Source organism: Coenobita brevimanus, chromosome 2 (assembly GCF_032717465.1).
Source record: "Coenobita brevimanus isolate Jiangsu-jjx chromosome 2, ASM3271746v2, whole genome shotgun sequence".
In the NCBI taxonomy this organism is placed as follows: domain Eukaryota; kingdom Metazoa; phylum Arthropoda; class Malacostraca; order Decapoda; family Coenobitidae; genus Coenobita; species Coenobita brevimanus.
Genome location: NC_136955.1, coordinates 10,348,610 through 10,366,356, shown reverse-complemented (window position 1 = coordinate 10,366,356; position 17,747 = coordinate 10,348,610). Strand labels below are relative to the sequence as shown.

The 17,747-nt window shown below is 39.9% G+C and overlaps 1 protein-coding gene across 1 annotated transcript in view; it reads left to right on the top strand.

The window, feature by feature from the left end:
* LOC145391241 (uncharacterized) overlaps positions 1 to 4,351 on the top strand; it is a 145,231-nt gene extending 140,880 nt beyond the window's left edge. The window contains exon 5 of the mRNA XM_080265917.1: positions 3,803 to 4,351. Within this exon, the coding sequence (XP_080122043.1) occupies positions 3,803 to 4,351 (549 nt within the window). The remainder of the gene's footprint in view (positions 1 to 3,802) is intronic.
* Positions 4,352 to 17,747: the final 13,396 nt, after the last annotated feature.

Below are 17,747 nucleotides of genomic sequence, written 5' to 3'. Positions count from 1 at the left end.
CTTGGAGGCGAATTGTTTGTGGCCACCCCAAACGGGGATTGAGGCGTCTGGCTCTATATATATATATATATATATATATATATATATATATATATATATATATATATATATATATATATATATATATATATATATATATATTTAAATTCTGGCGAACGTCAGACGATCTCACTTAATTTAAGGGAGACCACGGGCAAAGAAGGAATTAGAAGCAATCTCAATAAACACTTTTAGGGGTACGACGAGAAAAATTATTATATATTCCTGAAGGAATGCGGTGTTTGACTATATTTATGTGTAATTTTACTGCAGGACTGAAGCCTCTCCTTGGAGGGAGGGTGATTGTTAGAATTAATCCTTTCCATGCTCGTCAGGTATGAATGGGGATGGTGATTTGTAGGAAGAGTAAAGTATAATGAATTCGAAGTGTTATAATGCCAGTGCTTGTGAAGGTTAGACTCAGTATATGTCATAGGTAAAACTGGTAAGTTGCAGTCATATATAAGGATGTTAAAGGATGTACTAACAACATTGACTTTAAATTTTCACCAGTTCTTAAGCTAGACTCTTAGATTCAACGATCAGAAACCACGAGTTGATTATGCGAGAAACCAAAACATTGCAGCTCCGCTTCCGAATAAACACACACACACACACAACACACACACACACACACACACATAGGCTAGGACTACAATAATTACATTAGATGCCCAGAAAGCAAGCAACGCCGTGCCCAAACTTTGATCTTGAAAGTGACCTTTACTGTTGATCAGCCTACACAAACCCAAATAATTCCTTTCCATCTCAGCACACAGGACAAACACAAAGTCTGGTGGAAATTGGATGAATTATGATCGAGATTTCGTTGCTCGCTGGCGTTTGTTTGACATGCAGAAAAATGTACTTATTTCATCGCATTCCCTCATCCAATGTTCGTGCAAAGTCTATTCCAAATTGTATCAAATGTCGATGAGAAAAAGCGCGCTTCTTATATGCGTCCACGGTGTTGCTCCATGAAACCGTCATAGAAAGAGAGTCAATGAAATGAACATAAAGAAATCGACAGGAATGGTTTGGATGATATGGGATGTTAGTGGGCGGTATGGATGAGGCGGAAAAGCATCCCTGTGAGAATGGATGATGTAGGATTAGTGATTTGAGTGCAGTGAGGGTTTATTTGTAAGCACCCTCCAAGAATGGAGGTGTCTAGTGGGGGAGGGGGGTAAAGAAATAGGCAAAGGGAATTAACAGCTTGATGGGAGAGGAGGAGATTTTGCTGGAGGAATGGGTTAGATATGAGAGTATTACAGTGAATATAGGCGCTGTAGGCTGAATGGCTTGAGTGCAGTTCAGTTCACCCCCCTCCCAAATAAAAAAGAACACGGTAAGCTCGCGTGTCTCTCATTGGCCGGTGTCTAAGGATGCAGGCAATAGCGCGGCATCCCAACATTTAATCATGATCTTTAACGGTTGATCGTTCTGCACTGAAATCGAATCGCATTGATACTGTATGTGCCAAGCTTGATTCAGACCGGTTCGGTCAATGGAGGGGTATTTTGTCAATGCCGATGAATATATATACAGCATACATGCATCATGATACAAACATACGTAGGTAGAAGCCGACTTGATTATAAAACTACGCCTTCCATGCCGCTAACAGCACCACCAACATCACAACTACCACCACTATGACCACTGCCACCACCACCAACAACAACAACAGCTACAACTATTAACTACTATTACTACTGCTACTATTGCTACTACTACTACTACTACTACTACAACTACTAATGATAATAATAATTTTTTTTACAAAAATCACCCCCATCCATTAGGGAGTTATACTGCGATACTCAAAATCAACTGTCATAATACTGTTCACCATTTGGAGCTGTACTGTGCAGGTTATTACCAAAGCCCTTGCCCATATTCAAGTTCATCTTCGAGAACGGCCCCGATCACCTCGATCTGACCCTCGAGGTATGATCTTGGTGAAATGCCACGATCATAATATGATCGTGTCATTATAGTCAGGGAGTAACTTCAGGCTATCGTGCAAAAAATGGGGTTTTGTTGGACCCGACAGATAAACTTTTTGCAGTGCCTTAGCTAAGGATAACTAAGGTGTATCGAAAAGTAAGATACCTTTCAAAACTGCATTGCGAAACAATTTTTTGAAGCGTTTAATGCGAACATCCCGATTTTCCCTCCAAATTACAAATTTGCTAAAAACTTAACTTTGAATGATCAGATCAAGCTCAAATTTGGTCCACTACCGCCGACTGGGCTGTTAATACGACATATAAAATTGCAAAAGGACATATGAATTACAACACAATTTATGCCGGCATATCTGTATGACATGCAAATGTTAGAAGTCACTCATCCGGATGTTTTCCAGAAGTTTTCTGAGGGACAATTTACTGTGCGTCAATCAGAAAGGGCCTTCTGTGGAACATGGATCGAGCTAGCACTGGAACAGACATATAATAGGAAAGGAAAGACATCTTTATTTAAAGGCATCTCACAAAACCAAGCTGCTCGTGACATATATATCAAGGCTACACCAATATTAACCAAAGATTCAGAAGCAGTGAAAAGTATGGTTCACATAGATGGGACATCTAGAAGCCATCATGGAAGTTCAAATAAATGCATGAGGATGGTGATTTGATTGAAAAGGTGAAGCACATAGTTTCAACTGCGGTGATTAATCCATTTGCTTCTATGAATATCACTGATCTGGTGAACATTGCTACTGGAGAGAAAAATCCATCAAATGATATCATCTTTGCAAAGGCAAAAGGCATTGCAGCAATGAGAAAAGTTCAAGAAACAGGATCTGCAAAGATTATTCCTCCAGAGATACAACTCTTTCCACAGCAAAAGAAATCGGTCTGAACAAAAAACAAACAATTCTGAAAGTTTACCAAGAAGAATCAGCAGTCACAAGAACTTTATGCTACATACAGAAGAGTGATGAAGCGACTCGAAGGGAAGCATTTTCACATGAATGGACACCTTATCCAAGCTCACTGTTTCAACCTGATCCCAAGTTTCCAAGAGGCTTTGCCATGACCAAAGGCAATAAGTGCGATTTTATTGCACACCTGGTGACTGAAAGTGATGGAGTCACCCAAACAGACATGTTGCCTGCATCTGAGTTACCAGCTGTTTAAATAATTGATGCCATGGCATTTATATAGAGGTTCCAAACCCTTAGTGCTAAAACCTTTGGTAATTTAGTCAAACGATATGGAGCAAAGATAATGGAAATGAAGCCAAAAGGAGTCAAAGCAATCCATTTTGTTGGCAATCGTTATGATTTTTCAAGTGAAAAAAGTCTTAAGGCTGATGAAATAATTCTTCGCGGAAACACCAGCACACCACAATTTTTACCAGCAGGAAATGTTAGCATTCCCAACAAGAAAGTCCTTATGAAAAGTTCTAGGAACAAGCCTAGCGCAAAAAAAAAAAAAAAAAAAAAAACTATGCCAAATGGTATCGCCCTTGTCCTTGGTGGTACATTTTCCAGCAAAGATACGACTGTAAGGATTAGTAGAGGCAGTGTTCATGAAACTGAAGAACTCAGATGTGAAGAACACGAAGAATCGGATACCCGTATAATAGCTCATCTTGCACATGCAACTACAGTAGACTTCATGAACAGTCACGTCCAAGCAACAGACACAGACATTGTTGTCCTGTCTATCATTACTGTCATTTACAGTCCATGACAGAAATATGGATCCAGAAGCTGGATTAGTATTTATCAGTGCATGAACTTGTACAGTTGTTGTCACATAAACACCAAACAGAAAAACAGACCCTTGCACGTGCACTGAAATTCTCTTACGTGCTTTCTGGAGGTGACAACGTGAGCTACGTTTACCTTCGTGGAAAAAGGAAGGCAGCCAAGATAGCTTTACAGAAAACTGGACAGTTTTCAGAGATATCATGTTATGGTGAAAGTGGTGCTGAACTGGATCTACCAGACGGCATTGTTAAAGAAGCAAGAGCTTTTATGGTCAGTCTTTATGTTGCCGAGACATTTGAAGACCTAAATATGTTGAGGGAACATGCATTTGCATCAAGTAGAACAGATCTGCGAAACTTACCTCCTACTGAAGATATTTTTCATCAGCATTTAATTCGTGCACTGTACCAACTTATTGTTTACAAGCGAGCCAACATGTGCAAATTGTCTCTGCCGCCTGCCACCCAGTATATCAGAAGAGTTGTCAGTGGCATACTACAACCCATAATGATGACCAAACCAGAAAAACCAACATCATCAAAACCAGCTTCTTGCAGGTGCAAAGTATCAGAGGTGCTTACGTAACTGCCTATGCGCAAAAGCACAGGTACCCTGCTATATAGGATGTACATGTCTTGGAAGAGCTGATAAGTGCTTACGCACTGAGGCCAAAGAATCATCTGAAGATGAAGATTTGTTCATTTGATATGATGTCATTACCTTTTTTTTCATATTCATATGTCTCTAGCTTACCATAGCAAAGACATAAGACAGTCACCCGTTTGGTAAAGTCAGTTCATGTTATACAGATAACAAAGTTCTGTGTCTGTGACAATAGTCATATGATGATTCACTTTTAGAGTGTCTCTTATTTGAGATAATGTAATTATAATTTTCATATTCAGATATATTTTTTAAGTTATGAAAATCTCAAAGAAACTCACCCACTATGGAAAAGTCAGTTCAAGTTATTGGCTACAGTTAGCAAAGTTCTGGGACTGAGACAATAGTCAGTTGATTCACTTTATGAGCCGGTGTTGCCATAGATATAATTACTAATGTATTTCTCTGTTGAAGAGTGCTGTGACGCGGCTGAAAAATGGGAAAACAGCTGGGGTTGATGAGGTATATGCAGAGATGCTTAAGTGTAGTGGAGAGAGTGGAATGAAGTGCTTGTTGGAGATATGTAGGAAGGCATGGATGAGTGAAACTGTGCCTGCAGAGTGGAAAAATGCAGTGAAAGTACCCCTGTACAAAAATAAAGGTGAGCGAATTGAGTGCAAGAATTATCGTGGCATAAGTTTATTGAGTGTGGTAGGGAAGGTATATGGAAGAATTATTAGAGAGAAAGTAAGCGAGATGCAAGAAGTCCTAGTGAGTGATGAACAGGGTGGCTTTAGGAGTGGCAGAGGATGTGTGGATCAAATATTTGCAGTGAGACAGATAGTAGAGAAGGCTTATGAGAAGGACCATAAGGTGTTTATGGCATTCATGGATCTGGAAAAAGCATACGACAAAGTAGACAAAGAAGGATTGTGGAAAGTTTTGCACATGTGCGGTGTAGATGGTAAGCTGTTAGGTGCTGTCAAGAGTTTTTATGATGGTAGCGAAGCATGTGTAAGGGTTAATGGGAAGCTAAGTGAATGGTTCAAGATCGGTGTGGGCGTGCGACAAGGTTGTGTGATGTCTCCATCGTTGTTCAGTATACAGTATATATGGATGGGGTGATGAGAGAAGTAAACACACGAGTAATGGAGAGAGGGATGGCGTTGGTAATGAATGGTGATGGATGGAATATCTCAAATTTGTTGTATGCTGATGATGCAGTACTGTTTGCAAGTACTGGACAAGAACTTGGTAGGCTAGTGCAGAGTTTTGCTGACGTCTGTGAGCATCGTGCCTTGACAGTAAATGTAGAAAAGAGTAAAGTGATGGTTACTGAGAGAGAAGGTGACTCCCAGTGTGATGTTACAGTGAATGGAAAGAGACTGGAATTGGTGAGAGAGTTCAAATACCTGGGTACAGCGATAGAAAAGATGAAAATGTGCAAAAAAAAATTGAAAGTAGAGTGACACAAGGAAGTAAAGTAACTGGTGCACTGAAGGCCTTGATAAAAAACAAAGGCTTGAGTGTTGCAGCTGCACGAGGCTTACATGCGGGAGTGTTAGTGTCAACATTAACATATGGATGTGAGACTATGGTGTGGCATGAAAATGAAAAGTCAAGAGTAAGAGCAGTGGACATGGTACTGCTAAGGAATGTATGTGGAGTACAGAGGATGGATAGGATACGATATAATGTGATTCGTGAAAGGTGTGGAGTGAGGAAGTCGGTGGACACCAGAGTCGAAGACAGTGTACTGAGATGGTATGGTGATGCGGAGAGAATGGATAAAAATAGGGTGGTGAAAAAGGTATATCTGAGCGAATTTAAAGGAGGGAGGAGGCGAGGTAGGCCAAGGAGAAGGTGGAGAGATATGGTGGATGAGTGTGTGAGGTAGAGAGGTTTGGAAGTCAGTGAGACAAGGGAACTGACAAGAGATCGAGCTGGCTGGATGAATGTTGTGAGGAGAAGTGCATGATCAGGGCTTTTGGCACCCCTTTTTAACGTGGCAGTGTTCGGATTGACTCTATCGGATACGTTTATGTGAAGCTACAGAACCTGGTGAATGTTTTTGGCATATCCGATAGAACCAGGATTCCGGGGGCTTGAATGATGAGTGAATGGAAGCGTGGCCCATTAGATTGGGTAAATTTGGGCTGTCTGGACATTGCTACTCCTCACTCTGCCCTTGGGTGGGAAAGGAGGTCCGGATGATGATGATGATAATATCTCTGTTCAAAGAACATCAGTAGTTTGACATTTTTTGATGAAAGAAGTGATACAATGTACCTGGTAGTTATTTTAGACATCAGTCAGAGACATGTATATTTTGTTCAGTAAATCTCATACTTCCGTATGTATTTTTTCAATAAAATATGAAAAAATATTTTTTTTACAGAACTACCATCTTGCAGTAGGTTTAATGAAGGGATATTTTGTGCATTCAAGCTGCAAAATTAATACTGTGAGGTTATGGCACTACTGTGTTGCATGTAAAGTGTTTCTTACTTGAACGCTTTTGACAAGAAGAGTCACTTCTAAACTGTGCTTCATTTTATGGATTTTGCAATGAGATTTTTATTAGTATCTTATAATCCCGTGCTCCTGGAATGTTACAGATTACATAAATGTAAGATGCAAAAGCTTATCTTTCAGTGCCACTTTTTTCAAAATTTGAGGGGCTGGCTCCCTGGCTAATACCTCAAACGGTAGGTCTAAACGGCCATTTCACGACACAGTCACGTTAGTGCTAAGACACACAAAGACTTTGCTATGACAAGCTATGACAACCCACGACAAGGTAAGACACGCTAAGACACGCTAAGTCAGAGCTAAGACAAACGACGGTACCATCACGACATGTCATGTTCTTGTCGGCGCCCACGCTGACAATTTTTGAACATTCCCAAAATTGTCGTAGTGCGCCAAGAACCGTGAAGAATGACCAAGGTCTCCACGTCAGTGCTACGTCATCGCTGTCATGCCACATTACTCATGACGACATGCGGCGACACACGACGACATGAAGATCGTGGAGTGTCGTGGGAAAGTTCCTGACAGTGGGACATAGGCCTAACCTTCATATTACAGTCTGTTGGCCCCAAGCAAGCCAACGGCTGTGGTTACCAACCATCTACGCCTACTTTTATTACTTTGTTTATATTCATTAACATTACAGCATTAAAGACATTAATCTATTGGAGTCACTGGTCTATGTGACTCGACCACAGAAGCTTCGTAATCCATACCCGCGATAGAGACAGGCCTGAGGCCTGATAGGCTTGTGCCCCTGAGGCATAGGAGAGCAAACCTCACGAGGAAGAATGATAGCTGACATCTCATCCAGCCCATAACGGAACTCTGAGGTTGCTGCTCTTTCCCAGAAAGAACCTCTGTCAGTCTCGAGTAGAATCTCCCTGTCACTGGACCCATCCCACCTGATACTGTGAGCACAAGAAGAGTGAATCGACAGTGGTCCACATGTTGGATCCTTTCTTGATAGTTTCTGTTTTTTACTTGTTCATTCCTCTTGTATGCAGCCTCGAGAGACAGTTCTCGATGACATGCTGCCATGGGATCAAATATCCTAATGTTGAAAAAAGCCCTCTGCCCACATGTCCAGAAACCTCAAGCAGTGACATCCACTCTTGCATCATGTGATGTATTTTACTTATCTGTGAATAAAGTGCTCACCGTCTAGAGGTAGCAACATGGCATGTTTCCTATAGCATTTTCACAGTGAGGTAGAGTACTTCACCAAGTCAAATGCAAACATAGCCTCCATTCTTGCAAACCACTGTATGGTTTGCATCAAAGACAGTGCCACAGGCACATTGTTAAGGTAGGTTCTCTACTGGTCACCCATAAATGGTGACTATACAGTAAATACTGCTCAACCTCATGTCTATAAATAACGAGGCAGAGAGAAATGGCCTTTGAAAACGAAGTGATACGATCATTGGAGCGCATCACTCTCTCCAGAATTTCATGGAAGCGTTCCATAATTCTTTGACCAAAAAGTGGCGGGGCCATTTTTGTCTGTAACTGTACTGTATATGTTTGCGTGTGTCAGCCTTTTGCGCCTAATGGTAGTTCTCCATGCGACACAACTTATGACAAGTTGTTATCAATATCTCAAGTGTGTGGTTATTATTATTACTATTTTTATTATTATTATTATTATTATTATTATTATTATTAGAAGAAGAAGAAGAAGAAGCAGAAGAACAACAACAAGAACAAGAACAAGAACAAGGACAAGATGAGGAAGAAGGATGATTAAAGCAACGTTTGTGTGAAGCTACAGAATGTGGTGAATGTTTTTGGCGTATCAGATAGAGCCAGGATTCTGGGGACTTGAGTGATGAGTGAATGGAAGCATGGCCCATTGGACTGGGCATACTTATACTGTCTGGATGTGTTATTTCTCACCCTGCCCTATGGTGGGAAAGGAGGTCCGGATAATAATAATAATAATAATAATAATAATAATAATAATAATAACAATAATAACAGCTAGAAAACGAAATTGCCATTAGCAGTTTCAATAACTCACCACATGACAAGCTATCGTAGGATCTGGTGATTTCAACACCCTTTATAGAGTGAGCACTTCAAAGCAAAGAGCTGGTGTAGGCCCCCTAGGAGAGTGCCAAACACGTTGGGCGAAGGTGAAAGCAAAAAAAGTCCTTGCAGAGCAAAAATGACAGAGCCCAAGCTACTTTCCATTAACCCCTGGGAGATCTCAGAAACTACCAGCCCAAATGGGCTCAAAGTCATTTCAGACCTTCTCCCCGACCTTGGCTATGTCTCAGAAAAATTTCAAGTCTGTACCTATAACGGTTTCTGAGACGCAGCGAATAGGCTATTTTTGTAGGTTTTTGGCAGTAACTGGAAAACCAGTACTGGGAACTGGATGATAATACAGTAAGCCTTATGAAGACGCCAGCTGGGGGACTCAGATGGCCAAGTACGATGGCCATAGCTTTGAAACTGAGCGAATACGACGAATTTACTTCTTTGTAATAATAATAATAATAATAATAATAATAATAATATAATAATAATAATAATAATAATAAATATAATAATGATAATGACAATAATAATATCATCATCATCATCATCATCATAATAATAACAATAGTTTGTTCCCTAGTCATATTGTGTAACCACAATAAGGAAGCTTCGCCATTTCTTTTTATTATGGCTTAATGGCCATCGTCCACTGTGGAGGGCATTAGGCCGAAAAAGACTATTTGTCAAAATAAAACACCAGCAGAGCACTAGCACAGCACAAGATGCCAGTCTAAGGGGCCAAGCGTGATGGCAGCACATACTAAAAAGCTCATAGATCGGCCCGATGCACCTCCTCCCCCTTGACATTCAGACTGGGTGGAATCCCCTCACCCAGGCTTCCGCCCAGAGCAGATTGTATAAGCTGGAGTAGGTCGTGTCTCAGAGCTGATACAACTGGGTGTGGATGTCGAATGTCAGGAGGTGACAATGGGAAGACACATCTAACCGATCCTTGTAACCCACAACAGGAGGGCAAGATGTGCTGCCTTTCTCTTCCTGAGGAGGGGAGGGCTCATCAACCTCCTCCCCAGCCAAGGAGCCAGTTGACATATCTTCAGCCACGTAGACGATGGCAGAAGAGTCCCGCCCCTCCTCGGTCATTGAAGCTAGTTGTTGATCTTCAGCGGTAGTCTGTATCATGGTCATGTCCGGAACCGGGTTGAGGATCAATGCGACAATCGTCCGGTTGAGGGAAGCATCCAGCTGCAGCCTCTTCCATGGTTATGTGTGGGGGGCAGCATGCCACGGCAACCATGCCCGTCGCTCCCGGTGGCAGGGGGCAGAATGTACTTTGCAGGCAAAGAACTCTGGAACAGTAAGGTGAGGCAGTCCGTTCTCCTCAAAGATCTTGAAGATGAGAATACACAAAGCCCCCTTATCACCCTCAAAAAAGCCCTCGCCATTCCATGGTGGTGCTTATCACCTTAGGACTCTTAGGACCCCTGGCCTGGCGTTCCATGGCCGCAAGACATTGCCGTGGACGGGCAGAACCCTGCATGGCTACGTCTCCCTGCCCAGTAATATCCTGAGCCTCAGGACCCTTGGGAGTCCCCCAAAGACTAAACTCCCTGTGTCACCATCCCCGTGGGAGCATTGGAGGTGCCGTGGGTTTGGTGTAACGACAGCCTGGCAGTGCACGAAAACATCAATGTCAGTATCCTGGTGCTTGATGAAGCTGTACGTCTCCCCTACGTTAAACCAAACCACAGTTCCCCTGATCTTTGTCTTGGCCACCAGAGGCTGATCTGCTTTTTGCCCCCCTCAACAGGTCGCAGACAGTAGAGGAAGATGCGTCATCCATCGCTGCTGGTCGTCCTCTCTCCTCAATACCATATTGTACATAACGTATTTGTATTACAGACCAAATCTGAAGACCCTAATGTAACTCCTTGTGTAACATCACCAAGGGGTCTGTAGACAAAGGTGCCGTAGAATGCATGTGTAAATTGTACGTTTGTTCTAATATCTGCCTAAATGTATGCTTAACTACAACCAGATATCTTTCATAACATAAGTGGAACCACAGCTGTATATATTTGAAAAGCTACATCTTTTAAGCTTTTGTGGTTTTCTGTATAACGTGTTGCAATGAAAAAAAAAAAAAACTGAGCAGATTAATTTGGTACTTTCCACTAGGCTAAATGGGAAAATATTAAGTCAAAATTATTCAGCAAACATTTTTATAACAGGATTTTCAACCAAATATCTGTATCTCAGTTAGTTTCTAAGATATTTCAGTTTCAAATATGCAACTTTTAGAATACAGTAAAAATGAGTTTATCACCTTCAAAAATAGGTCAAGGACATTTACATTTGGCACAAGCATTTGTGTTACCATAGGGGACTTTTATGTGAAATACCATCACGATCGAAGAAAAATAAGCGAATAGAAAAATGATAATAACAATAATACTGACGCATACAATAAGCTTCGCCGTTTATCTGACGAAGCTGAATAATAATAATAATAATAATAATAATAATAATAATGATAATAATAATAATAATAATAATAATGATAATAATAATAATGATAATATAGACAAGAACAATTTAACTGTCCATTGGTATGGTGAGTTATAATTAAAATAATAATAATAATAATAATTATAATGATAATAATTATGACCAATATCATCATCATCATCATCATAACAAGTTACCCATTTATTCATTGTGTAGCCATAATAAAGAAGCTTTGCCACAGCTCTTTATGGTATTGTATATAAGGTATGATATTTTGGCATCACAAACAAGTCTGTGACCTTTAAAAGTAGTTCAAGGTCATTCCTATTTGGTACATGTACTTAGATTAACCTAAGGTAACTTCTTGTGTAATATCAACAAAATCTGAAGACAATGGTGTGGAAGAAATAAATGAAGCATGGGTACATTTCACACTTGTCTCAAAAACTGGCTAACTGTATGCCTCACTGCAGCAGTGCAACTATATTCCTTCCAGCTAATAAAAGGGACCAAAGTTACATTTCTTTAAAGTTACAGCTTTACTGCTTTTGTGGTTTTCTCTAAAAGTGTTACAAAGAAAACATTGAACAGATCTGAATATGGCTAAATGGCAAAATAATCAGCCAAAATTCTCAGCAAACTTTTTTATCATAGGATTTTCAACCAAATAATTGTATCTCATTGGTTCCTGAGATATTTTAACTTCAAATATGCAATTTTTGCACCATAAACGAGTATATGACCTTCAAAAATAGGTCAGGGTCATTTACATTTGGCACAAGTACTTGGGTTACCCTAGGGTACCTTCCTGTGTAATACCATCAAGACCTATAGGGAAAAAAAGTGCAAAGAAAAATAACAAGTGGAATTCAGTAACTGTTCTGCAGACAGTCACTAGTCTCAACTTACTCTTTCGCTCAATGACCCACGCCCACTGGGGAGATTTGGATTTTTTTCTGTCAGCAATGGCCCATATCAAGACACATGACCTGGGCCATTCAGATTCCTTGGGCAGGTCGGATACACGACAAAGTTATCTCGTTCACAGCATAATACTGATATGGCTCTCTATGACATTGTCCATGCCAGGACACATAAGCTGGACCCTTCAGATTTCTTGCGCAGTCTCCAGTTGTTCTGGGATCGTGGCAAGACTAAGGCGCGGATAATAATAATAAAAATAATAATAATAATAATAATAATAATACCAGCGAAAACAATAGTTTCTACCTATGCAGTAGGTGGAGACTAATAACACTTACCAAAACAATAAGTTTCGCCATATATTTGCCGAAGCTTAATAGTAAAACCATACAGACCCTCATTGTTCAGTCATGGACATAAATTCAGATACAATTTACTATGATATCTAAAGAGAGAAAGACCACTAGCTTCTCAACTCAGTAAGAAAAACTTCCTATACGCAAACATTTTAGAACACTGTATATAGATTAGTAATTACAGAAAAAAAAAGTACCAATAAAATTGCCCACAACTGTATAATGGCACAAACTTAAACTAACCTAATTTTATTGCACCTAACATAACTTAACCTAGCCTAACCTACAGTCAATGAGGAATGAATAATTGCAACTGGTTTTGCGAAATTTTGCCTGAGCGATTTTGCTTAAGTCTTTCAGTATGTCTGGTATTTCTTATGAAAAGACATTTAAGCTGAAGCTAGATTAAAGCTATTTTTCTTTAAACGTGCGTTATACCATAAAATAAACTGTTAAATATGCAGCGCAATATTTCAAAACGCAATGGAAAAACAAAACTATAGTCAGGATATTTTTGTGCTGACTCCGAACTTAGGGAGCGTTCTGGTTTAGGGCCTTTCCGTACGGTACATTCAATGCGGCCGTGAACATTTGTAGGGCTGGAGTAAGGTAAGGGGGAATGCATGGAAAATGAAGGCGTTGACGTGTTGAACAGAAATAGCATCTCTTCTCTTGTTCCACTTTCCACCGAGAGCTGCTTGCTGAACGTGTGGTTAGGCCTGATCCCCTTGCCGCAGGGGACGTGTTTTTCATATTCATCAGGTTACCAGCAGACGATTTTATTAAAGCTTGGGAAATTTTCTCATAGTGAAGAGGGTAACAAAAAGCTATGATCAAACCCCATCAAAAAACAAAAATAAATAAATTTATAGTATCTCCCCAAGCTGAATATAATCGTCTCGAGATAGGCCCACCCCTAAAAAATAATATTAGTAATAAAGTAAAATCACCGGAATAATGGAGTTAAGCCAACCTGATGGTCCCGGAAAATGAAAAAGACTTAAACATCCACTTTTGCATTAAATTCTGAGGATTACTTGATCGTTAGGTCATACGTCTGGTCGTGTCACTTGCTTTTCAATGAGGTGTTTGGCTTTCAGTGCAAGACGTAAAAGTGTGATTAATAAAAACTAACATTAAAATATGAGAATCTGTAAATGCTGAATAAAATATCAGATTGTGTAAAGGCTCTTACTTTATGCTTACAATTTATACCACCGAGAAGTGAATTACAAAGTTCTTGATTTTTTAAATACTTTCAATGAGAGCTACTGCCTTTTATTCGCAATATTAATTAAATTCATACCGTCCCCGTTGAACTGACACCTGCTGCTTTTTTCCTTTTCCATTTCCTCTCTCATGTCAAGAAAACTAATGCCAAATCTTTTTCCAGTCCATAGACCTTAATATCGTAATAAAATGATGTCTTCTTTTAGATTACCTTTGTCGCTACTAGATTATTATATTTTCTATGAGAGCCCCTCTATACTGAAAATCTTAGTAAAAGCTATATCCATCCCAGATAGTTGTAAGTTTCTATCTTAAGATCAATATAAGCGTGGAGAAAGTATAGTTAAATGAGACATATATTCTCAAACTGATGTAATTATTTTGATTCCAGCAGCCGTCAGTCAGTTTCTTGGTATTAAAAAAATTTATTGCAATTCATATTCAGTTGAGGCCAAACCTAATATTTTACCACTTCTGCTCCCCTTTTTCCTTCGCTAGCTAACAATCCCATGCTGAAAGAGGCCAAGGTCCGTATTCTCGTCAGTTAAGGAAACTCCCTAGCACCTTTTCCTGAGCGATTTATTCTTTGATACAGCTGGTTAATATCAATTTGGATGTTATAGATGCTGAGTGTGGTGGTACGGTATTTGAATAATTCATACGACACAGAAGAAGATAGCAAGTAGTAAATGGCTAAATAAATCGCTTAGGAAGGGGTATTAGGGATCTTTCTTAACCAACAAGAATATGTCTCAGTATGCGTTCATGCTCATAGATTTTCTTCCATATAATACTTTACGGAGGATAGTGACAGACATGCCCTAAGTGTGAAGTAACCGCAGTATGACAGAAGGCGAATTTTTGTGCCTTACTGTATTTCAAAATGTGCAGTACTCTTACCAACTCCGTCAGTAAGATCAAAGTTTTATTTTCATCTGATTATTCGTTTTCTTACTTATACACTTTTTGTTTTTTTTACTTTTTACGGTACGCGTCATTGGAGGGTATTTTTTGGGCCACATCTCTCTCTCTCTCTCAAAACTGCATAAAATCGTCTACCTTTAACTAAAACGAATACAGGAAGATGCAGCCACGAGAGAGTTAAAAAGGTGTAGAGTTTATGGGTCTGCAGCTAACGGTCCAGTTTAATTTGGATTTAGCTCAAATAATGAGGACTGTACCAGGGAACTATGCATCATTTATTCGCTAATGTACCCGTTTTGTTCCGCTGGCCTATTCAACTTGCATTCATAATTATGTTGTTCGATTATGTTTGCAAGTTTTCTTTTTTTAGATCCTGCAGACTGTTTGCTAGTGAGAAATGAGACGATGATGATAATGCTGTAGATGATGATGATGATAACTATGATGCCGCTGATGATGGTGATGATACCTGTTAGCATGTTGTTCATGATGATGTAAGAACAATAAACATAAAGATAACTCTGAGATAATTAGCCTACCTGACTCACTCTCATGCTGTTATTCACACTTACTCACAGCGGATTCATTCACACTTTACGGTCGCACCTCACTCGCACATATCTCACTCACACCTCGCACTTTTTTATCACACACACACATTTTCCTCACTCTCACACCTCTGTCATTCATTCATCTTACTCTCCACAGCACTGTTTTACTTACGCTTCCACTTAATCTCCTTCATCTCATTCAAAGTGTCCCTCACTCACTCGTACCTCAGTCACAGTCTCACCCAACGCACACTCTAATTTACACTCACACTGTCACTCTTCCCTCTAATCTCACTCTCACTAACACTCACACTAGCTCATACTTTTATTTTAGTTACATCTCATCTCAGACATACTCTTGTTTCACTTATACGCTTGTCTCATGCATACTCATCTCACATTTTCACCAAATTCACAAATTCACCTCACCAACATTCTCATCATATTCACACTCTCATTTCACCCACACACTCATCTCACTGATACTCCCATCTCTCTCACTATCTCACCTCACTCATACTTTCATTTTACTCACATTCTAATCTCACTCACTCTCATCTCTCTCTCTCACTCCCATCCCATTCACACTCTCTCCTCACTCTCATCTCACACACACTCATCTCACTCACATTCTCATCGCACTCACACTCCCATCTCACTCACAGTTTCATCTCACTCACACTCTCATCTCACTCACACTTTCATCTCACTCACACTTTCATCTCACTCACACTCTCACTCATATTCTCACCTCACTTACATTCTCATCACACTCCCACTCTCATCTCTCACACTCTCATCCCATTCACACTCTCACCTCACTCTCATCTCACACACACTCATCTCACTCACATGTTCATCTCACTCACACTTTCATCTCATATTCTCATCTCACTCACACTTTAATATTATGACTCACCCTATTTCACCCAGTTTCACTTCACTCACACTCTCAGTTCATTCACACTAATCTCACTCATAATCACATCTCACCCACTCACCCACACATTCTTACTCTTATACTCACCTAATTCACACCATCACTCACTACGCATATTCACTTTGTTCACCTCACTCACATTCTTATCTCACTCATCCTGTCACATTCAAGTAAGGAAAGAATGTTGTAATCGTCTTGTATGTGTATTTGGGAGAGAGAGAGAGAGAGAGAGAGAGAGAGAGAGAGAGTTAACTGATACTATTGGTCATTCACTACAGGAATAGGTCATCTCTGGAATAATGTTTCTCTCTTTTAATTTCACTGTACTTATACCTTCCAAAACATTTTAAACGCATTATGTCCTGGCGTGTTGACAAACAGATTTTGAGTTTAGCATGTGTTTTGATATTTGTTATACCAATTTTCTTGTGGGCAGCTACCCTTTGTTTTTTCTTCTTGGTCAAAAAGTTACTTGTGTGTGTGTGTGTGTGTGTGTGTGTGTGTGTGTGTGTGTGTGTGTGTGTGTATGTATGTGTGTGTGAGTGTGTGTGAATATTTTCTTTAATAACTTTAAATCAGATTCAGTTCTGAAGGAGAAGGACTAGAATAAAATGAATAAGATCAGGTGATGAAAGACAAAAAGTGAAAAAAGAACAGAAAAAAGAAATAAGAAAAAAACGTAATACAAAAACAGCTACAAAATAACCTATGCATACGTGACAAGGAAATGCCTAAAAAAAAAACAGAACAGAAAAAATCGCATGACCTTTAAAAAATTGTCAAAATTTGCGTAGGCCTCGATCGCTGCCCTGTGCTTTGCGTTTTTATTTATTTATTTTTTTAGGGGGTTCCACGCGACTCGAATTCCAAATGAAATATATTTCGAACAGGCTGGTGTTGTCTGTCAGGGAAAAAAAGAGAGAAGAATCGCTGAACTCAACTAAAATGCGTATCTGAAATCCTGGGATATATCGTGAAATGTTTGGGGGGTTGCCACACTCAGACAGCTTGAGAGAGAGAGAGAGAGAGAGAGAGAGAGAGAGAGAGAGACGCACGTGAATCACGCAGACTGCCGTTTGTGCAATAAAGTTTCATGGCCAAATTTCAGTTAACTCCCTCTCTGTCTGTCTGTCTGTCTCCGCCTGCAACATGTATCAATCTCTCTCTGCCATGACTCTCACTACTCTGTTTTGTGGCGTTAAGTGAGTTCCATTTTTTAGCGTCTATCCTTTGCAGATCTTACCTGCGCTGGGAAGAAGACAATGGATTGAGGCTGACACTAAAGGCATGCCTGGTATCACAAAGATGAAGAACAGTGGCGACGGAGAAAGGAAGCTGGAAAACATGAGGGGAAAAAAAAATGAGCGAAACACAGGAGAAAATATTACAGGGAAGTGTAGAGTGGAAAA